The 26,074-nt window shown below is 42.5% G+C and overlaps 1 protein-coding gene across 1 annotated transcript; it reads right to left on the reverse strand.

Annotated features, from left to right (window-relative positions):
* Window positions 1–1,438: 1,438 nt before the first annotated feature.
* Window positions 1,439–18,944, reverse strand: LOC311042634 (metalloreductase STEAP4-like). Its single transcript, XM_084053492.1, has 10 exons — window positions 18,480–18,944; window positions 17,371–17,478; window positions 16,996–17,066; window positions 15,932–16,019; window positions 11,794–12,072; window positions 11,069–11,163; window positions 10,800–10,910; window positions 10,068–10,110; window positions 9,387–9,551; window positions 1,439–4,239 (listed from the first exon to the last, which is right to left on the reverse strand). Exons 1-10 carry the CDS (start codon window positions 18,672–18,674, stop codon window positions 3,964–3,966), a joined length of 1,431 nt encoding a protein of 476 aa, XP_083909618.1. The 5' UTR covers window positions 18,675–18,944; the 3' UTR covers window positions 1,439–3,963.
* Window positions 18,945–26,074: the final 7,130 nt, after the last annotated feature.

The following is a 26,074-nucleotide window of genomic DNA, read 5'->3' on the forward strand; positions in this document are numbered from 1 at the left end:
AGAAGCCCCTATGGGTCGCGGACCGCCTGTTGAGTACCCATGGACTGTATTAAAAGACATGTCGTACTTTGTAACTATTACCGACACACATCGAAACTCACCATTCAACCTCTCTGGGCAAACATAGCTGGTTGCAGTATAACAAATTACATGCAAAAACATGCAAAAAACGTGGGAGTTTTTTGTTGCTTCAGATCATCTGGATTATCCTGAGCCAAGACCATATAATGGGGGGAGAGTGACTAAGAAATGGAGAGAGAAAGGGGTTAAGAGTACTGTAAACATGAAAGTAATCAGAGGAGCCCAGGAGTCCAGGTTGATGTTGAGTTTATTTTGGAACAGGTACATTTGACAATAAGTAGGGGAAAGGGAATTACAGTAGCTGGAAGAAAATGGAAACATGACAGGCTACCTAAGCCAAGACATCACAAATTATACAATATCTCCTGAATAACCCCCCCCTCCCCCCGCCCATTCAGCATGAAAAGCAGAAAAAAATATATAATATTCTTAAAATTTAAAATAATTTCTAAAAATGTATTTCATGTATATACAGTACATGTTTTAAAATACATTACTATACAGTGTTATCTTTTTTATTTTATTTTTTCTTTATTTTCTTTGCATATTATGTTTTACATATGTATTTTCACCATGACACCAGACTGATAAGCACAACTAGGCCCGTTTACTGTGTCTTGTAATGCCTTATTTACTGATTTTGTATCTTTTCCAATGTTGTACAGCGCTTTGCTCACTTTGAAACTCTGATATAGTACAGCTCTTTGGTCCCTTTTAACTTTGACTTTGTACAGCATTTTATTCACTTTTAACGTTGATATTGTACAACACTTTGGTCAACATTGTTTGTTTTTTAAACGTGATCAAAAAAGAAATAACTGCAGTGGAACAGAGAAGAGAGTGGGTCCAATCGACGCTGTGTGGACACGTGGGTGCCGGCTGAATGCCACAGGCAGGCTGTGGGTCAGGGTTCTTGTGGTAATGTACTGTATGTGGGTGTAATCGCAGCACAAAGACTTGGTCTCACAAAGGAAGACAAAGGACAATAGCTTGAAACACGAGCGCAGCTGCATTGACGCGTGCAGTTATTCCTGTGCACGTTTGTGGGTTTGTACTGTAGGTGTGTCAGGATCTTTGCACGTACGCTTATGTGAGGTGTGTACATGCCGTGTGTGTAATGCTTAATTTAGACTTTGTTGCGCACCAGTGTCGCATGCCAAAAACAGATCTACAACGCTGTGAGCTTGAAGATCTGCAATTTTCGGCGAGCAATACCGGTGCGGAACTAAGTACAAATGTTTGAAGATAGCTAATCTACTGGACAATACAACACTGCCTGCTGTGAAAATGTAAAGGTTTAGACATGGTTACATAAATGGAGGGTATAATCTGTGTGAGTGTTACATGTGTGTGTGTGTGTGTGTGTGTGTGTGTGTGTGTGTGTGTGTGTGTGTGTGTGTGTGTGTGTGTGTGTGTGTGTGTGTGTGTGTGTGTGTGTGTGTGTGTGTGTGTGTGTGTGTGTCAGTATGATGCAGTGAGCTGTGCAATAGCTCTGACTCCATGCTGTGTTGGTCATGTGACAGCCTAAACAAAGAGCCAAGATGAGATAATGACAGGGTTGCCAGCCGATGCCTGCAGTGGTGTCAGAAAGTGTTTTGTGCAAGTCAGTTTGAAAGTGCGTGCGTGTGTGTGTGTGTGTGTGTGTGTGTGTGTGTGTGTGTGTGTGTGTGTGTGTGTGTGTGTGTGTGTGTGTGTGTGTGTGTGTGTGTGTGTGTGTGTGTGTGTGTGTGTGTGTGTGTGTGTGTGTGTGTGTGTGTGTGTGTGTGCGTGCGTGCGTGCGTGTGTGGGTACGTGTGTGTGGGTGTGTGCACATGCGTGTGAGTGTGTGTGTAAATACAAACTGCTGTGTATGAGCATGAGTGATTATGCCTGCATTTATAGTTTCACTTTACATACAGCAAGCATATGTTTAGATCACCTTTACTGCACGTGTGTTTTGTGTATCAGTTTGTCACAGTGCAGCCTTTTAGAATAATGTTCTCTATGTTCAGCAGTATACATGGCTTGCATATTATGTATTGTAATGCTTGTAACTTGTAGATTCCCAGTCACACAGAAGGTGCACATTCTGTTGTGACTGGAATCTCTTTGTGTTTATCTGCACAGGAAGATGCTGTTATGGGGAGCTGCATGTTAAAGCCTAGCTGTGTAGTTTTGTGATTTGTGCCTGAAGATCTGATTGAGGGGTGCCTGTTAGCTGAATTGATTAGAATATGGGGTGCATCTTGGGTGGATTGCTATTGTACTGTGGTTGGTTGATTAGAAATCGAAGGGTGGAGCTCAGTAGCAGTGTAGGCTAGCTGACGCTGCCAGATCCGAAAGCTTGTTTCACATTTGTTTCACAGCTTAGAGGAACGTAGTTACTCAATACCGCCCCCATCTGGCAGAGTCAGGTTAGTGTAGGCTGCCATGGAGAGGTTAACACTTTGTGTCTCCATTGATTTAAGTTGTTTGTTAGATTTTTGAGTTGTACTTTCTTCAGCTGAACATTTATTCCACTTTTTGTTGTCCTGGATAAAATTACAATCTTAATATTTTTCCTGCAGGCTTGCCTTCTGGTAAATTTTTGAGCGTATTACTGAGTGTCTGTGCGTACAACCGTGCATGTGCATGTTCTACTACAGTAGGTCACATCTTGGATTTAAAAAATGCAGGCAGCTTGTCTAATGGGTGTCCCCGTTATGATTTCATACTAGACTCATAGTGCATACGATTACGACCATTTTCAGTGCGAGTCCGTGACATGAAGCTACAAACTGATGCCGGACACCAGGCCTGAAATCAGCTGGCATACAGGGAGGGCATCAATGCCACTGTGGCCTTTGGGTGTAGCCTATAATTCTTTCAAGGGCATACGGCCAAAATGAGGGGCAACGGAGGCCATGGCCTGCCCTGCCCGACACTGTGTGACAAGCTACATAAGTAAAAAAGATGAGCAAGCTTCAACTTGTTTTAGTGCTCCAATGCCGCAATAAAGCTTCAAGCGATCGTATGTTTTCGTTTCACCATTTCCACCCACGTTCTCTCTCCACACAGTCCCTGATAAATTATGTTCTGTAAATGAAAACAAATATTTGTGCTATTAATCAGTGCTATAGTGATATTTAAGCCTACTACGCTTTTCATTTGGAATTATGTGACTTGAGCAGAGCAACACTTCAACGGCGACTTTGCAGCAATGTAGCTGGAAATGCTTAGTTGTTTTGTTGCTTTGGTAGCTGCTATAGTGAACACCGCATCAGCCTAAAGTTAGAAATGGGATAGGGATGTCAATGCAATGTCGAAGTCAACACGTATGTTAGCCATGGTTCACATGACGCTCCTCTGTCACAAGCGTCATGGTGTAACTGCAACTTGTTCCTGGTTTTTGAAATTTCTCCATTTACAACCCTTACATCTACATAAACGTTTAGATTTCTGTAGTGCTGACCCCATGACCCCACGGCCATGGATGTAACAAGTTAAAATGCCCGGGTCTAAGTACCCGTATCTTCCGTATTGTTCAATAAAAAGCCTTTTACTCCGATCGGTGGCCATTTTCTAAAAAATTCCTTCATATGCTTTCAACTACACGATCGGTTGGGAGGTGTATTGCACTCTGATACATTATAACTCTATGACAAAATGGTCGGCGATCGGATTTAAATTATTTTTATTGAACAATACGGAATATACGGGTACTTAGATTCGAGTGTTTCAACTTGTTACATCCATGGCCGTGGGGTCAGCGCTTTGTATTTGAAATCTGAACGTTTATGTAGATGTACGGGTTGTAAATAGAGAAATTTCAAAAACCAGGAACAAGTTGCGCCATGACATGTCAGGGTTTCAGGGCTACACATACTGTATGTGTGTGTACGTGCGTGTGCATGTGAGACCATCTCATCTCATCAGTGGCTGACTGATTCTCTCGTCCCCTCTCTCAGCTCCTGGGTCGCTCCTCCTCTCCCAGCCTTGTCGTATGCGTGTGAGGCTGCGGTCGACGCAGGGGAGAAGCAGCAGCAGTTTGCAGAACAGCACCACAGAGGGAATGACCAGACACAGCATGTAACCTGGAGGAGTGCACCACTTGTAGTTGGAGAGCTTTAGGAACTTGTTCCATCCGTACAGGTAGGCATGAAGCGTACAGAGGAACAGTGTCAGGAACCCCAGCTTGGACTGGAAAAAAGGAGAGAGAGAGAGAGAGAGAGAGAGAGAGAGAGAGAGAGAGAGAGAGAGAGAGAGAGAGAGAGAGAGAGAGAGAGAGAGAGAGAGAGAGAGAGAGAGAGAGAGAGAGAGAGAGAGAGAGAGAGAGAGAGGGGGGGGTGAGAAAAGCATTTGGGGTTTAAACCTGGATACTGTACATTCTGGCCAACTTGTTTCTGGATAGATGAAGCCTATGTAATACTTTAGCAGACCATGTCTGATACACAATATAATCTTAAACATGACACACTAACACACTACAGCAGGGGTCTTAAAACGTTTTCAGGCCAAGGACCCTCTAGCTGAGAGAGAGATGAAGCAGGGACCCCCTACTCTATATTGTATAAAATTGTGTTTTAGATTAAAGTTTTTTTTTTTTTACTTAGTCTGCTCTTTTTTCCCTCTACACCTATAGCCTCTTTGCCAAAAATAGCCGATCTACAAGCTCTCAACGCCTTGTGAGCTTGTAGATATTATTTTCGGCTAATGTTCCCCTCAGAAAAGGAATTCTAGGGTTCAAGTGGTTAATGTAAAAAAACTAAATCCTATCACACAAAGATTTGGCGGACCCCCTATAGTAGCTCTGAGGACCCCCGAGGGGTCCCGGACCCCCTGTTGAAGACCCCTGCACTACAAGATTTAAAATAATGGCGCGTCACACACTACAGGATTTTATTAAGATTACCGTGCCTGGCGGAACAATTAACGCAACACCTCATGTGATCTCATCTCATGTGATCACATGTCGACGCACATTATAAACAACGTAGATGGTTAAAGGAGCTACACCATGAATTTAAAAAATAATAATAATATTTGATATCATATTGTTTATGTCCCTCAAAAGTTTTTCAAAAGGTTTGAGCCTAAATCAAGCCTCAGATATACTCATTCCAACTAACTTCTCTCTGGCTTATAAAGCACTTTCACCTGCAATACCACATTGTCCTGTTTGGCACGGGGCGCTATTGAGCCAGTTTGTATGCATGTCATGTCCTGGTTCTGTGTGGAAAAAGTAAAAAAAAAAAATAAGAAAAAATTAAAAAAAAAAAAAAAAAGAATGATTTTTGGATTTTTTTTGGTGGTTAGAACTGAAAAACGGGAGGAATTGTTCCCAGACGTGACGTAGGGTGGGGGAACAAATCTGACGGACTGTTTTCAGACCAATTTACATGAAAACCACAGATAGCCTATGAAAGCCTGCATGCTCGAAGTCGGGTATTTGTTGGAACAGAAGAGAGGTGGGGGAGACCAAAAACACACAAAAATGAAGAAAAAGTTAAAATTCATGGTGTAGACCCTTTAAAGTTGCAGTGGTAATGGACGAATGGCTGTGAAATGTCTGGGAAGACACGTTATGTTATATTGTTTTCTTTTCACATGTTGACAGGCCTCAACTGTCCAGCGCACCACAGGTTGCCTTGTCAAAAGTACTTTCATTCACTGAATGTCTGCCCTGTTTCTCTCGGTCGCACGTCACTCCTGCAGTGACGCGTGACCAAGAGACAGACAATGAGACGCCAAATTTATGAGTGTGAAGAGGAAGTAACCCAACGTGAACTATAGGGGAAAGCAGGTAGGGAGAGAAATGTCCCCCGACAAGGACAGTTGACAGTAACAATAATGTCCCCCAGCAAGGACCAGGACTAAGAGGACGGCAGAGATAAAACGACAAGATAGGACACAAATCAAAACTAGGCGCGCACGCAGGCACGTGGCGCACTTATACACGCACACACACACGCACACGCATACGCACACACACGCACGCACACACACACACACACACACACACACACACACACACACACACACACACACACACACACACACACACACACACACACACACACACACACACACACACACACACACACACACACACACACACACACACACACACACACGCGCGCACACACACACACACACACACACACACACACACACACACTCATCTACTGGCACAGATTGTTGAAATCTAATTGCTGTGTAATAGGTTTAATGAGCAAGTGTGTGATAGCCTGACCTTTATAGAGATAAGCCTTTGACCTTCACATGCACGCTCACACACACAACCACACACACACACACACACACACACACACACACACACACACACACACACACACACACACACACACACACACACACACACACACACACACACGTTCCAACATTCGCACAAACCGATCCAGTCCAGTTCATACATGCAGATACAGCACCTGGGCACAGACACACACACACACACACACACACACACACACACACACACACACACACACACACACACACACACACACACACACACACACACACACACACACACACACACACACACACACACACACACACACACAAGCAAGTCACTCCTGAAGATGCGTGGCCTGGTATAATGAATGCCTTCCCTGAATTACATTTTATGAATAACTTAACATTTAAAGCTCTGCTCTAATTTGTGGCCAAAGTGAAGGAGGAGGAGGGAGAGAATTACTAAATGAGCTTGGCGTGACCCAGTTACATTTATGAATGAGTGTGTTCCCTGTGGGGAGGTTCATTTCTTGTTCAACTGTGGAAAGAAGGAAAGAAAAAGAAAGAAAGAAAGAAATTATGTACACACTGATATTTTTACTCAGATGTCACCAAAAACATATTTAGAGTGTCACGTACATGGCATTAAGAAACTACTTAATTTGAAATTAAAGAACAGTTTAACAAGTGTATATCTGCTATTTTCACTACTTCTTGAACGTTGTTTTTATTTATTTATGGAAAATATTAGATTTTGTATTAAATGTTTTGGTATTTTATCAAATACTTTCGAAACATGTTGGACTTGTTTTTAATTGATGAAAAGTTGTGACTTTTTTTGTAATCTTTTTAAAATAATAATTATTTCTTTTTTATAGGAAACAAAAAAACGGAGCATTTAATCACGACCCATAAAAATTGGTCGGCGACCCAAACATGTGTCCCGACCCACTGTTTGGGAAACAGTGCCTTTGCTGGCATATGACATGCTTTCTACTCACTCCTCATGGGAATCCATCAATTAACTTTATGCTATAAGCTCATAATCCTTCCTACAAAGGAAAGAAAACAACAAATGAAATGCTTCAAAAACAAAACCACAAACATCAAATAAACATCAGTCTGCTGAGGACAAACTTCCTGAGTCTCAACCATTGTCCATTAGCATGTCATTTTACCAAGCACAAGCTTCATTATTTTACCCCTAAATTGTCCAAAAACTGACTAAATCATGAATTATAAAATCATGAAAGTCAAACTATTGACTCCTATTTAAATAAATAACTTGGCCTATTAGAGACCATCTTGTGTTGGGATCAGCAGCAACACCAAATCAGTGCGTATGGTGACATGTCATGTCCAGTTATGCAATGATGTCAAATGCCCTGTTAGCTGATAAAAGGTGAAATTCCGACCACTGCGATTTTTCTTTGCAACGTTCTAAATGCTTGATTTATACTCCATCATACACGCTTAAATACAATTTTTATACTCCATCATACAAGCTTAAATACAATCTTTATACTCCATCATATACTCCTGGTTCAGACCAAAGACTGTTTTAAGCCTGATTTATACTAAATCGTATTGCGGTGTCGTGTACCGAAAATAGCTGATCTACAAGTTCACAACACGTCACAGGCGTGACACGTAGTGAGCTTGTGGAACACCTTTTTTTTAATGAATCAGGCTTAAAACAGTTCCATCGGTGTCACAAATCTTTGGTCTGAACCAGGTTTAAGTGAGCGGGATGGATATGAGCGTGGATCGTGTTCTGAAGTGGGTGCCATACAATTTCAATGCATACCTGTATTCATAGTGAAAATATGTAATCTATAAGCTCACAACTCGCCGCATTAACTTTGAATGCCATAGGCAGGTGTACTGATGTGAGCAAATCGCTGTGACAGGACAGTCAGGGTTAAATTTATTTTTTTTGTCACACAAAATGCAAAGGCACACCCGTGACCCGGACTTGACTTACAACACACCGTTTGGAAACCCCTGCTGTAAACACCACTCTACTCACAAGGTGAACACAATAACAACCACGCTGTCGCATCTGTAAAAAAAAAAAAAAAAGCCTGGACCCAGCCAATAAGTCAAAACCTAATCTTTCCCCAAATTACCTTCAGTGATAATGGCACACCAGGTAACTAATTTTCTCATCTGACCAATTCCTAAGTGGCTATTCAGGAAGCCCATTAAACATTGTGATCACGTGTCTGTGTGTTAACTGGATCATCCATCCATTTTGTCAGTTTGGACTCGCAAGGTCACAGAAAAGGCACAAAATAATTGGTTCATCCAAAATTAACCTGAAAACGTTTTCGCAATACCTGTCCTGCCCAAAGAATTACATCAGCATCGCAGAATCAGAAAACCTTGCTTGTATCTGTGGGCTGTTTGAAACTATGAGGGAATATGAATTAAATCAATATGAGTCTGACAGCGTTGTGCTACCTCTGCATGTTACACCTCAACACATTTTTCATGTCCATACCATACCAATGTGTTGTCTGAAAGTACACACTCACGCACGCACACGCTCACACACACACGCACGCACGCACGCACGCACGCACGCACGCACGCACGCACGCACGCACGCACGCACGCACGCACACACACACACACACACACACACACACACACACACAAACACACACACACACACACACACACACACACACACACACACACACACACACACACACACGCACACACACACACTCACACACACTTTGTACTTTAATAAAGGGTATATAGGAACAAAGTAATATCTGGACTGGCAAAAGCTTCATCTTTGTTCTTTGCTCTTCTTCCCCTTGCACCCTTGCATCTGTGTTTTGGCACAGCTGCATACACAGACAACCCAGGGTGCCATGGGAGGTGAAGAAATTAGGACACAGACATACAAAGACACTCTCAAATCCACGCGCGCACGCACGCACGCACGCACGCACGCACGCACACACGCACGCAGGCAGGCAGGCAGGCACGCACACACACACGCACACGCACACGCACACGCACATGCACACACACACACACACACACACACACACACACACACACACACACACACACACCTGTACGAAGCTGAACTCCCTCCAGCTGAGTGCGTTGCTGACAGAGGGCAGAGATGTGATTCCCAGCACGACGTACAACCCAAAACCCAGAATCCCCACAGAGTAGTAGGAGTCAGTCCGCCAGGCTAAGGTGTTGTCAAACTCTGCTGTCTTGTTTTCCCTGATCTGAAAGAGAGAGAGAGGGGGAGGGGGGGCGGGGGGGGGGGTGTTAACCACTTAAGACCTATACATTTCATCGTATGACAAATTGCGACGATAGCCGACCTACAGGCTCATGATGTGCTGTGAGCTTGACTGATATTGTTGTTATTTTTGAACTTGCTTTTGAAAAGTTTTGATTTAAAAATGTTGACATTTTTTTAACACCACGATTAAAGTGGATAATTTGTACAGTTGCAGTCAACATTTCGACACGTCTACATTATTTATATATTTATATAAATATATTTTATGTGTTTTAGGCAAAACACAAAAAAAATCTATTACGTTTATTTAATCCTTTTGTTAAGTAGCCTAAATATATATATTTTTAAGTGACTTAAAATAACACTCAGTATTTTACTGTGTAAGCCATAAAGCTGACTTGGCTACTACATAGTGCATTGTATACACACCACACCACATACTGTACACAGTAATTAGCATTTCTTATCTTTCATTGCTGCTCACTGCTAACCTTACCTGCGACACTGCATTCTGGGTGCGATGGTATCTTACATAATACCTGTGGGCAAATGCACAACATTACTACATGTCAGTGGTGTGTTCTACCGTCAGATGCTGTGTACGGCGTATACCTTGAGATTTTTTTTCGTCGCTACCGTATACCTTCAAAAACTGTTTCATCCATTGAAAACGCGAGAGCGTATACCCACGACCACGCGCATCGTATCGTAGCGTATACCTTCCAAAAAAAACTAGAACACAACACTGCTACATGTGTACCCTTTAAAGGAAAACTACAGATGATTCTGAAGTACACCATAAGGTTGCTTGGTGACAGCCTAAAAGTGGAGAGAGAAAAGGGAGGGAAAAAAGGAGCTAATCAAACCTGTTAAATTGGTCTGGAAGGTAAGAAAGCGGAGCCATGCCTTGCAATGCACTTTTTACAGAATACATTTCAGGTGCAGATCTCATTAGTCTGGATTTTAAACTAGTATTTTCCACATAGAGAATCTAATCATGGCTTTTTATTGGGAAAATAGATTAAAAAATCAATCAATCAATCAATCAATCAATCAGTCAATCAATCCAAAGGAGGTTGCATTTCTGTTAAAAGGTAGGGGTATGATGACATTATAAAGGGTGCCAGACAGTGGATGTATGGCTGTCGAGGAATTGAGTGGGTTAATGCTTGTACAGGAAGTGATTGTGTTTCCATCTATTTTGTGACAAGATGAATGGTGTATCTACCGAATAGGGATGATTAGAGTGTAGAAAACATGGAGAAAAGCCAAGGCCAGAGCCAGTAGACCGATCTGCTTCCTACACAGCATCCAGCGGTCCAGCCAATCAGGAAAACGCCTGCAAAACATGACACGCCTTCATTTATTGCTGTAAGCTTGTTTTAGTAGATTTGTTATGTAATATATGTTCTATTATACAGTATAGAAGAGTCAATACTAAAACAATTGCATGTAAAAGCAAGACAATAAAGCTGGATGCAAACATGCAGCTCTGACCTGTATTTGGTTCCTCTGTAGAGCTGTAGAATGGCGGCCAGGACTCCAGGCAGGTAGCACAGAGATAACATGATCAGAGACACAATGGGGAAGACCTGAAGCAAAGATGGTGGATATTTAGGAAGATCCGCCATCCCAATTTTAGCCACTAGAGGCAAAATGTAAATGTTACACAAAGGCATAGTCTCCTACAGTAATTGGGCATCGTCTGACGACAGATCTCGCGAACGTCCTATGTTTACTGTTGCTAGACTTGATGATCTAGATGATTGTTTCCAATATTTAGTTCAGTGACCATGGGGCTAACAAATAGTTCAGATGCTGTGTTCACATTCACTCTCCCATTGGAATTAATAGAACCTAATTCTCTCCTAAAGAGGCGGCCACCTAGAGGCGGCCACCTACATCACGCAGATACAGGAAGTAAACCGGAGATGCAGAGTCTTGCTTTTCTATTTGTCTTGGCCTGAAGCATGATGAGACAAATGCACAGGAAGTAATTAACATCACTTGATGGACACAGAAACAACTATAGCATACTAAACGTACAACATTACATCATGGCATTGTGATGTGAAGAGTGACTCTCTCACACTGGGTGCACACTGGACCTGGAAGCAGCACAAATTGCTGCAAAGCGCCATGTTAACCCATTGGGCTGTTCATCCCGCCCCGTGTAGCGGCGTGGAGCTCTGTGGCTGGCTTCCAGTGTTCGAACAGCGTACCTTATTGGCCAGGGACACCATGATTCTGAAGGAGACGTCCTTCTTCTGCTCCACGGCAGCGTAGATGACGTCTCTGGCGAGCAGGTAGAAGAAGAAGAAGCCAGTGAGGCCGGTGGCCAGGTACAGAGGCAGTCTCCACTGGGGGAAAAGCCGCAGGGGGAAATCCTCCAGTTCCCTGGACAATGACAAGGAACCCCTGTCTACGATGCTGAGACCCAGCCTGGTGGAAAGGTCTGCTACCATCTGTTTGGCTTCAGCACTGTCCCCACAAATGTGCACCTGCAGTACAAAAGAGACATGTGGAGAGTTGACACACTGTCCATCCATACAGTACATTGCCTAGACACCTGCAGTACAGAAATACATGTATTTTAATTATTTGTTTGTAGACACGTGTTCATTGTTCTTCTGCAGATAGATGCAAGGTACAGTATGTGGTTTACCTGTACACAGATGCTTTGTATGTTAAATATATGCCAGGTTTGATGTCTGCTTGCTATCCTTCAGTAATTACTCACTTACTTGTTTTCTTAGCACTAACTCAGCTAATTACCCTGTTAGTGGTTGACATAGGTCATGTCAGCTCACTCCAATATTGCACTTTGTGTGAGAGTGTCTGCTAAATGCCTCAATTGCAATTGTAGGAACATAGGCCCATTAGAGCAAAAAGGAGGCCACGTGATGTTCTTACGATGTTGGACCTAAAGAACCTTATAGAGGAATATTGTGTGAGTAACATGCATGGGGTTCTGAATAAATGACCAATCCCAAATTGTGGTCCAAAGTGAAACATTTTGAAGAAAACTGTGCATTTAAGTGTACAATCACATACTGTACAGTGAACATATGAAATCTCCCCTATCTTGCTGTGCACCATGTGGAAAGGCTGTTTGTACACGTGCACCTACACACAGCTCCTCGCTTTTTAACAGTCCTTGAAATATTACGTGTGGGGGCTATATACTATGTATGTCTTAATTATCTGATCATATACATGCTTCTGCATAGATGGAAATGAAAGCAATGTTTGGGCTCTGGAGGATTCAACGTGCTACCACCTGCAGAGCCGTCCAAATTTAGGTTGAAGTGAGAAGGTGGAGAACTAGTGAAGCTCGGTCAACATCTATATGCTGCTGCTGATTGTACATCAACAAACACACAACACACGTGCATGTGCGAAAGACACACTACATTGTTTGTAGATGAATGCACAATGCAAACACACAGAAATGCGTTATGTAAATTAACACACACACACGCACACGCTACTGTGTGGTTTTCACTATCCTTTGGGGATTTTAGATCAAAATAACAGAAAAATCCCACATATGCAGCTACTTTTCAGCAACAGGGAGAGAACGGAAGGGGAAGCAAATCCTAGAACAAGCACTGCAGAGCTCCTATAAAGAGACCCTGATTTATGCTTAGTTGTGCATCGCGTCGTGCAGTGAAAATAGCAGTTCTACAAGCTCACAACACTGCAACGTGTTGTGTGTAACTCAGGCTTTATGAGTTGATTCATTCAACAATACATCACAAAAGACCCCTTCTGGAGAACTTATCTAACTGTGTGTGGTTCCCACTGTCAGATGGTTTATTTCCACTGTTTCATTGTTTATTTCCACAGTTTAATGGTTTGTTCCCACTGTTAGATGTTTATTGCCATTGTTAAATTGTTTGTATTTTGTCTTTTTACTTGAAAGGGTTGTCAGAACTCCTGTGGTGTCATGCTGATGGACATTAAACATCGAAAGTTTATAATTGATGTGCGTTATTCTAAAAAATAATCAAAAAATCTATGAGAAAATGGTGCATGTCTTCATCAGGCTGGGTGGCCTGGTCGTAGGTTGCAGCTGGCGGGACAAGGACACAAGGAAGTTGTGGGAGGAAATTCTACAACACACAGTTAAACCTTTGAGCATTTGTGGTGCCCCCTATTGCCAGAAGAAAGCACTTATACAGGTGCACTCTATAAAGACCCTTCAACATGACGATTCCAATTTGTGGTTGATTGGATGTCGCATTCATGATGTATGTAATTTTTTTGTCAGAAATAAGTCCCGCCCACCATTTTTAAAGGCAATTACAGGCAAACGGTATGGAATATCATTCTGAACCCTGTTTGACGGTCTTCTCACATGACTCACGACCAGTGTTGGGTAACGTTGCTTTTAAAAGTAACTTGTTATATTACAGGATTAATGCCATTAAAAAGTGTTCTGTTACGTTACAGGAGAAAGTTTGGTAAACATAAAATCAAATGCAGCCTACTGTACCACCAGTTATGTGGAACTGTGCTGGGCTTCACCGAGGCTAATTTGCATTGACTTTCTCCTCATTTAACCAATAAATCCAAAACTAATGTGAATATACTTCTACGACCATACTAAAGGGTAACTTCTCTGCCCTGTGGCACAGGTGCTGCGGTGCAACAATGTAATGTAACAAAAACAAGACCAGTAATACCTTTAGCCATGTGTCACACCAAAAGTGGTGCACCATTGATTAGAATGATTACGCAATCACCACAGACTGCAAGGCGTCGGTCACCGATTTTCGTGTAACACCCGTGCAAGTCTCCTTTGACAGAGACGAGCTTGTTCATGTATCATGAAACAGCACAAATGCGTCGCATGGATTTTCCTTTTCCTTTGTGGCTACAGAAAGAACAGGGAAATATAGGTCTTAAATGTAACGAAGTAACAGCATTGTTTTGGGAAAAGTACCGTAACTAAGTTACTCGCTATACTAAAGCATTGTACGATGTATGGATTAAGAGTTATAGGCCAAAACATAAAGCGGCCTGGTATGGCGCCATCATGAGGCCAGTTTTAAAAAGGTCTTCCTTGGCTTACTGGGAGTGTGCATGCAAAGTTTGATGCAGATCATTTCAGAAGTTCATACAACGATGAAATGGGAACATTTATCCGAGATTAGCTGTGCACAGAAACACACACACACACAGACACACGTGCTCGCTCCCGCGAAGGGAAAGGGGTGAAAACATAAGCCTGTTGGCCTAGCAAAGACAACAACAACTCTATTCTCATAAAATGACATGGTTAGCATGAAAATAAAGGCACATTATGGGTCTAACTTAAGTCCATATGGGCTGAAACAATGATTACACTCTTAGAGGCCAAATCCTGTATAATTTAGAGCTATTGAATCATGAACTTCAGGTGTCGAGGGAAGGACGTGTGTGTGTGTGTGTGTGTGTGTGTGTGTGTGTGTGTGTGTGTGTGTGTGTGTGTGTGTGTGTGTGTGTGTGTGTGTGTGTGCGTGCGTGCGTGCGTACGTGCGTGCGTACGTGCGTGCGTGCGCGTTCGCGTGCACGTGTGCGTGCACGTATGCGTGTGGTTGTTCTTATTATAATTTATAATTTACAGATTCATAAAAATGTTGCCACTTTATCGCTGCACAATATTCTCATTCTGTGTGGGTGTACTCATGTCATGACACAAACAACACTTTGAAAAGAATATATTTTTGGGCGAATAAATCGCACACAAAAAAGCGTTCCCGATATGGAAGGAGTGTTAGAGTTGCATAACTTCTCCATTATTTTGTTCAGAGTCTTGGGTTTATCTCAGCATTCTCTACTTTTGTTCCATCGTGTTTAAGCAGCGTTTAGTTATTCCAGTATTTAGTTCTCAAGTGAAGCCTCATCCCTTTATTTTGCTGAGCTTTTTTTAACCTCAGCACTTGCACTTGGCTCCACTCAGTTCAACCATTACAAAGCATGACTTTGTGGGTGTATAGCAGGCACAGTGCTGTAGAGCAGTGGTTCTCAAAGTAGGGTCCGGGACCTTGAGGGGTTCGAGGGCGTCCCAACATAATTAGTTAATAGCGTCATAATAATTTTAACCACTTTAACCATTATTTTAAACTTTGGCTATTAAAAAAGAACAGCCCGCACTGCGAGCTTGTACATCTGCAATTTTTGAAAATCACAAAAGATCTTTGGAAGATTTGTATTTATTTATTTTTTGGGGGTTACACAAATCTTCTCTTCTGGGGGTAACATTTTCAGATGGGCCAACTACAGTACATATACATTTGGGGGTCCTTGACTTGAAACAGTTTGAGAACCACTGCTCCAGAAGAGGCTTCAGTCAACTCTCTTTAATTACTGTACCTGTCTGTTGGCGTCTGACGAACAGTTCTGCAGGGCCCACGCAGACAAGGTGTTAAAGGCCTTTACCACAGACGCACCAGGAACCAGCCTGTTCACAAGAACACAAAACACTGTATTCCTCACTTGATCCCTTTATTTTTAATGTTATGTTGTTGACAATATTATCTTTCATCATATTTCATTATGTTTATTGTATGTTTATTATATAATAAATTATAGGGCCATTAAAGGCTCTATAGTCTCTAGTCAGTAGTTAGTAGATATAATTGCGTATAGCCTGTGTAGAATGGTCAATGAGAGAAACAGATGTTTGACACAGGACACCATCAATATGTGTAGGGCTGGGTTTGCTGACCAGTCCTATATAACCCTTGAACTTATTGGCTCACGTTGGATAGCAGCTACAAATATGTATGATTTGTAAAAGCTCCCCAGGCCTGAATAAACATTGTTAAAGTGTGTGTCAAAATCTCAGCCAATCAGGAGAAAGTACCAATTTTTAAGCTTCATTTTTATAGTGTTCCAGTTCCAAATTTGCCTGCTCATTTCTTAGTGTCATCACTTCCAATTTCTCTTGTTTAATCTATATCCTGATTGAGTTCTCTATCCTGATTGGATACATTTGGAAATGAAACTGAAACTGAAACGAAAATGCATTTTCTGTTTAATAAAGAGCTGGAGAGACAAGGAGACTCCTTTTACTGAACAAACACTCTATAGCAATGAGTATGATCAGAATATAGTGCTATTTAACACGTATTTTAACCAAAGAAAATCACTTACCCTACCTGCAATTACACATCATGTAAAACAATATCTGGTAATCATCCTTACAATTAGGTTCTTGTTTTCACTTTGTCCTTTTACTTGTCCTATCGTATTAGCCCCTTCATTAAACAAAAAGGAGAGAAGATTGTATAGGATAGGATAGGATAGGATAGGATAGGATAGGATAGGATAGGATAGGATACACTAGAGAGATACTGCGCTGTTTGGACTGCATTGTAAAGTTCATTCCATCACTGTGGAGCAAAGGAGGTAGGAGTTGAGTTTCTCTGTCTCACCTCTGCATGTACTCTGCGTTGGCCTCGGGGTACAGACCCTTCCTCAGGTTATTACTGACATCCACCAGCACCTTTCAATCAATCACAGCCATGTAAGAGTCACCAACATCATGACTTCCCTACCTTTTGATTATTTCCTGTTATGACCCGTATCATTCCGAAGTCAGATTACGATATAAGTTCAATAATAATAGTAATACATTATAACAATAATATAATAATAATTATTATTATTGTTATTATAACAGTAATATTTATTGAAGCATTGTATTTGTATAGCACTTTTCATGATACTACAGATCAGAGAAATTAAATGTAAATAAAAAGGGCTAGTTGCTGCATTGTGTGGTGATGTTTGGATGCATAGAAACGTACCTTCCCTTTAAGCTCCGGAGCCAGACTCTGCAGGAAGTCATAGTGTTCCCTCTGAACACAAACAATGACCACACTGGCTGACTGGACTGCTGCTGCGTGACTCAGTACCTGCATAAACACACACACACACACACACACACACACACACACACACACACACACACACACACACACACACACACACACACACACACACACACACACACACACACCAAAGTAGAAACATGCACGCATCACATTGTTGACACATTGACACATGTGTTGACTCATTCAAGAACAAAACCAATGTAAACAATGCACTAATACACTATAGATGCACTGATACACCCAATAATACATTTTATATATGTTTTATCTATATATACAATTGGCAAACTGGATGTGTGTGTGTTTGCGTGTTTGCGTGTTTGTCTGTTTGTCTGTTAGGTTTCGTGTTTGTTTCGTGTTTGTCACTTGCATGTTAGGTTTCGCTTTCGGTTTGCATGCTGCAGTTAGGTTTCGCTTTCGTTTTGCACGTTGCCAAATCATGTGCGAGAAACAAGCACCGGTGTTGCAAGGAACGTCTATAGGCTCTTCCGTCTCTGTCTCCGATGTGCGGGCCAGGCTACTAGACGGGAGGGCCGCGTAGCGGCCCGACCCTCTAGTAATACATAATACAAACAAGCATAATGCAAATCTTCTGTTTCAATGTATACAACATAAAAGACATTGAGACATGCGCCACATGAACACACGCGCACACGCACACACACACACACACACACACACACACACACACACACACACACACACACACACACACACACACACACACACACACACACACACACACAGTACCGCTAACAATAACAAACCTTATTTTTATTGCACACTTCATACATAGTCACGTGATCCATAAAACCGGATTGCTGTGTCCTCAGAACCTGTGGTTAATTAATATGTGTGGTTTAGTCTGGTATAGCCTAAACCCAGTTGCTATAACTTCCACTTCATAGGCCACCTGATCTGACTCCCAAGAGTTAGACAAGGATTATAGATAGAGGTAGAGATAGAATTTTGTTGTTTCTAAATAAAGTGCGTGCGTGCGTGCGTGCGTGCGTGTACAGTACCTGAGCTCCATGAGGCAGGGGTCCACAGCTGTAGGGTTTGCGGCTCCCATAAACCACCCTGTAGCCGGCCTGGAGCAGACGCTGACCCAGAGAACGACCCAGGTCCCCCGTCCCGAACACACACAGCAGCTCACGCTCGGCCGCCGTCCCCACAGGACCCAGACAGATACTATCTTTCTTCTCCTGTCCTGACATGATGCCTCCTCTGTGTGTCTCAGCTACACAGACCCAGGAGCTGCTGCAGGAAAAGGGTTTTGGGTTCAGAAGAGAATCAAAGCTCACTATGGTAGTCTTCTGAGCAACATAAAGCCACAATCTGCTTTCAAATAAGACTCAGTCAGGTCCAAAGAGAGATGCTCCCTAAATGATCGTCTTCAAAAAAGTAACTCTCTCTCTTCTTCTTTATGTAGCAAAGTGAGTGTATCTCTGGATCTTGTGACTCTGTCTGTTTGACTGAGGCCTCTCTCCCTGCTCTTGTTAGTATAGTGTGAGGAGGGAGGGAGGGATTATCTTTTGGCAAAACTGGGAAACTCCACTTGAAAGAGGTGGGAGGGCACATGTTTGCGGAGGAGTCAGGGGGGCTTATGTTTTCATTATACATGATTGTGTGTGTGTGTGTGTGTGTGTGTGTGTGTGTGTGTGTGTGTGTGTGTGTGTGTGTGTGTGTGTGTGTGTGTGTGTGTGTGTGTGTGCGTGTGCGTGTGCGTGTGTGTGTGATAGGTTAGGAAAACCCATGCCAAACTTCTGGGAAACAACATTTGGAGAGCAGTGGTTACGCAACTGTGGAATTCCACCCTAATGATCTGCCAGGGAACATTGGTGTACCTGGCCCAAACCCAAAATATAGGGTGCAATACGTTAGTCCGACAGCGCATTCCTCCGACAGCGCAGTGCTCCGACATTAAACAGTAAACCCGAACCAAACCCGCACCCTAACCCTAACCGCACGCGGATGCCACATAGTCGGAGAAAAGGTCTGTCGACACACACACACACACACACACACACACACACACACACACACACACACACACACACACACACACACACACACACACACACACACACACACACACACATAGTGACCCACATGCATGCACAGTACATGCTCCCACAAACAGACAGACAGGCAGAGTAGGACAGCCAAAGAATGTCTGCATGTGTGACTGTAAACAGAAAGTAGAAAGAACTGATCCTTCCCTTCTCAGCAGCATGGCAGTCACTGTGTCTGAATCAGCATGGTCTCAACCACTCACCATGATCTCACAAAGGTCACACAACGTTCTTAACCACCTAAAACCTAAACTCTAAACCAGCAGTTTAGAGTGAAAACTATTGTAAGTCACACCGAAACTGATGCTGACAGTTTTGTTGTGAAGCTCTGTATAGTGCATTAGTGTGACATGTTCACCACAAAAAAACACAATGAACGAAACACAATGAACAAACTCAAGACTATTTTTTCCTGCTTGTTAGATTGCTTCTAACAATTGCATCACCAGGATTATACATTGTGACGGTAATCATAGGCCAGACCGACTGAATCTGTAGGCTATACTGTCCTGGGGACAAATGGCTACTCTAAAGTCAATTCTCAATCATCTCTGTCTGCCATGAAATGTTACAGAAGATCCCTGTGGTTGAAACTCTAATATGGTTGGCATTCAGAAAAACATGACATGCTATGGATGTCTATTGATAAACTACAATAGCAATGCAGCAGGCTCAGAAAGAATGACTGGCCTTGGATGACACCATAAACTTCCCAATACTTGGTCGAAGTGAAATTGCACAATTAAAGCCCGCTGAGCCACCTGAATATAATGCTGCTGCCTGCTGGGAGATGGAAGATGCAATTCCTGAAACTGCTTTCGCTTGTCAAACAAAACCAACTAAACGTTCCCACTCAACACCAATTAATAATCAGAGGCCACAGTAATCACTGATGCTATGACTGCAGAATAGGTTTGAACAATTATTAATATCTAATTTAAGCAAGAACTGGAGACCACCAAAAATGATTGGCAAAGTAGATGCTCAGTCATTCATCAGTGGAACACTACCAATAGGAAACAGCAATAAACAAGTTTAGCAGGCTTCTGTCGCTTAACACATGGCTATCTAAAACGTGCACCCGAAGTGGGCTGGACTACATTTTCAATTACCCATATCTGGGGTTCACTTATAGGATGGAAGAACTCGTAAAGACTCTGAGCTCTGAGCAATATATTCTCCACAATAAACTCAGACCCAGGGCAAATCCTCCAATATATTCCCCATCACCACTAACTGAGAGATCATATTTTACCACTTCAACTCTATACTTATTGATGCAGAGTCACCCAGGGGTTTATACTTGGCTCATATGCTTTTTTCTCTCTTGACATAAAATAGACGTCCTACAAGCTCACAACGCATGCTATTGTCGCTATATGCTATTATGTGGTTCACTGCCTACAACCCTTCCCATTCCTGTGGTGAGCAAAAGACTAAACACGGTGCCTTCAATTCATACTGCAACTCTTTGTAACTTGATATCTATTCCCTGTTGGCCACCATCTGTTTAAGACCCAGCTAGTACTATAAACATATCTCTGTTCAATAATACTGTAGGTCTCTAGCAACCAAATCATTTCAAATGAATGATAGTACAGTTAATTATATGATTATTGATGTTGCACTAACTGAAACCTGGTTAGACATAGCATTAAGGCATGTCTGCCAGAATACTATCTGTCAGTGAGACAGACAAAAAGAGGGGGTGGAATTCCCACTATCCTACTAAGAAAACCTTTGCATATCTTGCCCTTGTGCTTAAAGCTGGACCAGCTGTACTTATTATTATGATTTGCAGGCCTCCCAGGCATAACAGTGACATATTGTGTCACTATTTCACCCACAATTCTCCAAGTTCACTGCTCTCATCGCCAAATGTGGCAGAATAATTGTAAGATTGGAGTTTTCAACATTTCAACATTCTCATTTGTACCTACTTCCATTTGTGCCATCAATAATGGAAGCAGGAGGAGGTAGCTATTATTATCTGGATCTAGTGATCATGTCTATGTCTATGTTTATGTCTTGTGTACGTATGTTTACTGTGTTTTGGAGTTTCGTATTATTATCTGCTGTAACATAAATTGCCCAGTTTGGGACATAATAAACTTGAACATGTAAAAACATATTCTGGACTATGTATTAGACCTACAATGTGTACCATAGGCCTACTGTACATTCATTTTAGATATGTCTTAACTTGAACCCTAGATGTACTGTACGTCATTGAACAGAGTCGAGGGGGCTGTAATAGGACCTCTCCTTTTTCCCCTGTACACCAAAACCTTTAGCCGAAAATAGGCATTCTACAAGCTCACAAAGTGTTGTGAGCTTATAGATCTGCTATTTTGACCTAAAGTTCGCCCCTGAACAGGGACGCTAGGGTTCATGTGGTTAATACATAAAAAAGGACAGAGGCCCATCCCTGTGGTCAAGGTACTTTGGTGGTGACCAACAGTGGCTGATGATTCATGGGATCTGCGGGCCAACCCACCAATTAAACAGTAATCTGAGCTCCAGGCTGCACAATGGGTCATCCTAGATGATCTTAACCCAGTAACTGAAGCTGGCCTCTGAGTGCAGTCCTCCTTGTTTTCCCCAGATGTCCAGAATAGCTCCAGCGTTGAGGTTTTGAGGTGAACCTCAACGTAATTACTCCCTCAGCTCCGCCGTGTGTGTGTGTGTGTGTGTGTGTGTGTGTGTGTGTGTGTGTGTGTAATCACACAATAATGATTTTTTTTCACCTGGTTATGTGCGTGTTTATAGTCCATCCATTCCGCTTCCTTCTTTTTTCATTTTTTATTATTTGATTGTGTACAGTAGACTGACAGGAAATTGGGAGTTGGAGATGGGGAGTGACACGCAGCAAAGGTCGTCGGGAACACATTAGCAGCCTAGGTGCCCGGACCGCTACGCCAGCCGTCCGGGCCCATTCCGCCTCCTTCTAAACTATGTTTGCACAAATTATCCTCAACAATATAATCTATGTACACTCGAAAACTGTTCATCTGATCAACTTCACACTTGGACGTTGTATTACAAACTAGTGAACAAAGTGTTCAGTGTTGAGTGTTAAGTCGATTCTGAACGTGTATGCGTTCCGAACGGTGGCAATGCACACCCCAAAAAAAACACGAGTGATAGTATAAGTAAACCAGATTTGTCTGCTTCTTGTTGCTGGAGTAACAATGACAGCAGTGAGACCTGGTTTGCTCTCCACACTGAGTGATCACTTATCAGTGACCCAGAGTTCTTTGCCCTCCGTGTAGCGACGCTCACAATTCACACTGGGGCTAACACTACACTATAACACTAAAACCATCACTACAACTAACAATACTAACACTGCAACGAACACTAACACTACTGCACTACAACTAACAAGAGGGCAAAGGAGAAGGAAAGGCAAAATGGGGCAGGTGCAGTCAGCAACAGGCCCTGGTGTAATGTCCTCAATTCACCCTTCACCCGCCAGTCATGGTGTGCCTGGAGGATTCGAGGAGTCATCCCTCACCAACAGCAGTGAGACCGAGGTGATCGACTCTCACTCTTGATCCCTACACCAGCGAGAACGAGGCATCCCAAGCCTATGGAGTGCCAGGGAGCCCACACCAGCCAGTGCCAGGTGTCATCAGCTAAAAGGAATAGAGTTGAGCCAAGCATGTCATCCTTTGAACAGGCCGTGGTGACTGTCATAAGTGATGGTATCTATTCTGTCCCTCGCTGCAGAGAACTGCATGAAATGTTCCTCTGTAGTCTATGTCTCCTCAAGAAATTTTAAATTGACAAGATCATTTTGGATGCCCGGGGTAGCCAGTGCGAGGAAGAGACACAGCTGAGCCAAGAGTGTACCAAGAGTTTATTTTATTTAATGATATTATAAGTTTTGATGTCCGGTGTAGCCAATACGAGGAAGAGACAGAGCAGTGCGAGTATTTGTGAGGACTACATGTACCAAGTGTTTTTGTTTTCTACTACATTTTGTTATGTTTATTATGTATTATCTAATAATATTTATTTGTCTTTTGAGGCATAATTGTATTTAACATTTTTTGGTACAATAAAAACTAATTGTGTAATGTAACTGCAAAAGAAGAGCCGTGGTCAGATCTAGTCACCTAGGGTGCGTTCGGAGTTTGTATTGGCCAGTGCGCTCAGTGCTGTTTTTCCGAACGCACCCATTGTCACCTCAGTCCAGCTACACTCCTGTTCCGTCACCCATCATCAGAAAACTTACCTGTTGTTATCAGCTGCCTGTAAGACTGGACTCCTTGCTGTTTTTTAAGTATACCAAATATTCTGTTTTGGCCCCATATCCTTCTAATGTTAGATTTCTTTCATTCTTTTAATAGTTTCACCTCAGGTTCTGCTCAACCTGCTTCTGTGTTTAGATTTTTTGTTTTTACTTTAACCTGCCAGTAGATATTGGATTATTGCCTGTTCCCTGTGTGGATTTGTTTGCCTGAATTGGACTGCCTTCATGGTTTTGACCCTGCCTGCCTGCCTCGCTCTATAATAAAGTTATTGTACTGCACCTGTTCTGCCTCCAGTTATTATGCACTTCAGTCCTATTCTCCTCATGTGTCATAACAATCACTCAAGTTAGTCTTTTTCTTTTTCCCGAAAGTCTAGTTTTTATTTATTCATCCATAACTGTTTTGCCATACCTAGTAAATCAAAACATCTAAGTTAAATAGAATAATCCCTGCACAAAGCCAGTCAGTTGGCTTGCCAGGCTACAGATGACACTGTTCATCTGCCAGCTGATCCCTCAGTGCCCATGCTGCTGCTGGCATATTTGGGTTAATTGGCATTGGCACGTAGTTCAGCATCCTGCCTTTCTATAGGTCCTGTAATGTGTCCTCATTTATGTTCAAGAGACATCCGTGACACATGGCAATGTTATGCAACACACAACACGCCACAAAGGATGCAGTGACCTTCTGAGGGCTGTTTAATCATAATGTTTCACTAAAACCTGACCTATATCACATTTTCAGCAATGTTTTTTCTTTGTTCCTCTTTCTTCGATTTAACAAAATGCCATGGACTCAGTTGTTGGCATGTGTGATAGTGGGGCATGGTCTAGGTGCCGTCTGTGTGTGGGGGAGGCAGGGGTGGCTCTGCCAACTCACAGGTGCAGCTGCAGCTGATTAGGTATTTTAGGTCACACGGGCAGGATATAAACATAGCACAAAAAGTTGTAGCCTAGGCTACCTAAAACTTGGTTGACATGCGTTTTGCAACAGCGCTTTTGTCCGTGGTGCTCAGGGGTACTATCTACACACTGTGATTATGTAGGGTATGTGCAGCAGCTGGTTCCTGAAAATGGGAACACGCACCCGCAAAAGACAAATTAGAAACATGAATGGGCCTATTTCAAAAGCCATATTATGAACGCAAAATCCAATCTCCCCCAAATTGGAGGAGCGGGAGCCTGTGTAGAATGCACTACAAAACCTCCTGATGTCCTGATGGCTGCACCCCACAACTAACACAGCCTTGGGTAGGAAACCCAGTCTGGCAGAGATCTGCACTTCGAGGAGGACACTTTCCTAGTTATTTTGCTGTTAACGCATGGCTGTGGGCAGAGAGCACCTCTGTTATTCACATGGCAATAAAGCTGCTGTTCTCTGAGCTGTCCTTGTCATGTGTTCCTTCATTTCATCCTGGGTTTGTGACAAGTTGGTCACGGCATGATATAAAGTGTAATTAGCCATGTCTTTAATGGATAGCCATTGTCCCGTAACAGCCATGCACCCCTTCAGGGTGATCCCTCTGGAAATCTGCAGGAGTGACAGTTGGCTATAGTATGGAGTCATAGCTTGATCCAGGATAATTTGTGAATACACGTGTAACATTACACGTTGCATCGCAAATGACCTGGACGTCGATGGAATGGGTTCCCATAGATGGAATGGGTTCCCATAGGGGTGGCCGGGCACCTCTTACAAAGAAATGCAGCACAGCAGTGACATTGACAGCAATGAGTGCACAGTGACAGCTGGCATTAGTCTGCAAATCATCTGACAGCAGATTACAGATGTCAATATTTTAGCCTGGGGGGAAAAGCAAAGTTTAATGTGGCACTCTTCTATGCTGAGGGACAGGCATTTGGTCCATTGCTGGTGGATCGTCCGCCGTCTCATAACCCTCTGGCCATTTGACTGCATATGAACATAATGTTAACTTAGGAGTGCTGATACTATAATTATTTTTAGATAGTGCTAAGTTTTACATGTAATCTATAGCTGTTCAAATATATTCAAAACATTAAATATACATTAAAATAAAATAACAGAGCCTAACCTTAAATAAATTAATAAGCACTGGCGAGTTGAGTCAACAAGGTCCACATTTCAGACTTGACGACAAAGTTATAGTTTGAATTCAAATATTGACGTATTTGTGGTTTGGACAAACTTTGGACAAATAAACTGTGGTGTGAAAACATATTGTGCAAAGAGTGTTTGTGGAGGTGGTCATGGGACAGGATTACTCCTGTCAACCAAGTATGTAATGTAAAGCCGACTGATTTG

The sequence above is a fragment of the Gymnoscopelus microlampas genome (genome assembly GCF_963454915.1).
Source record: "Gymnoscopelus microlampas genome assembly, chromosome: 3".
NCBI lineage: Eukaryota > Metazoa > Chordata > Actinopteri > Myctophiformes > Myctophidae > Gymnoscopelus > Gymnoscopelus microlampas.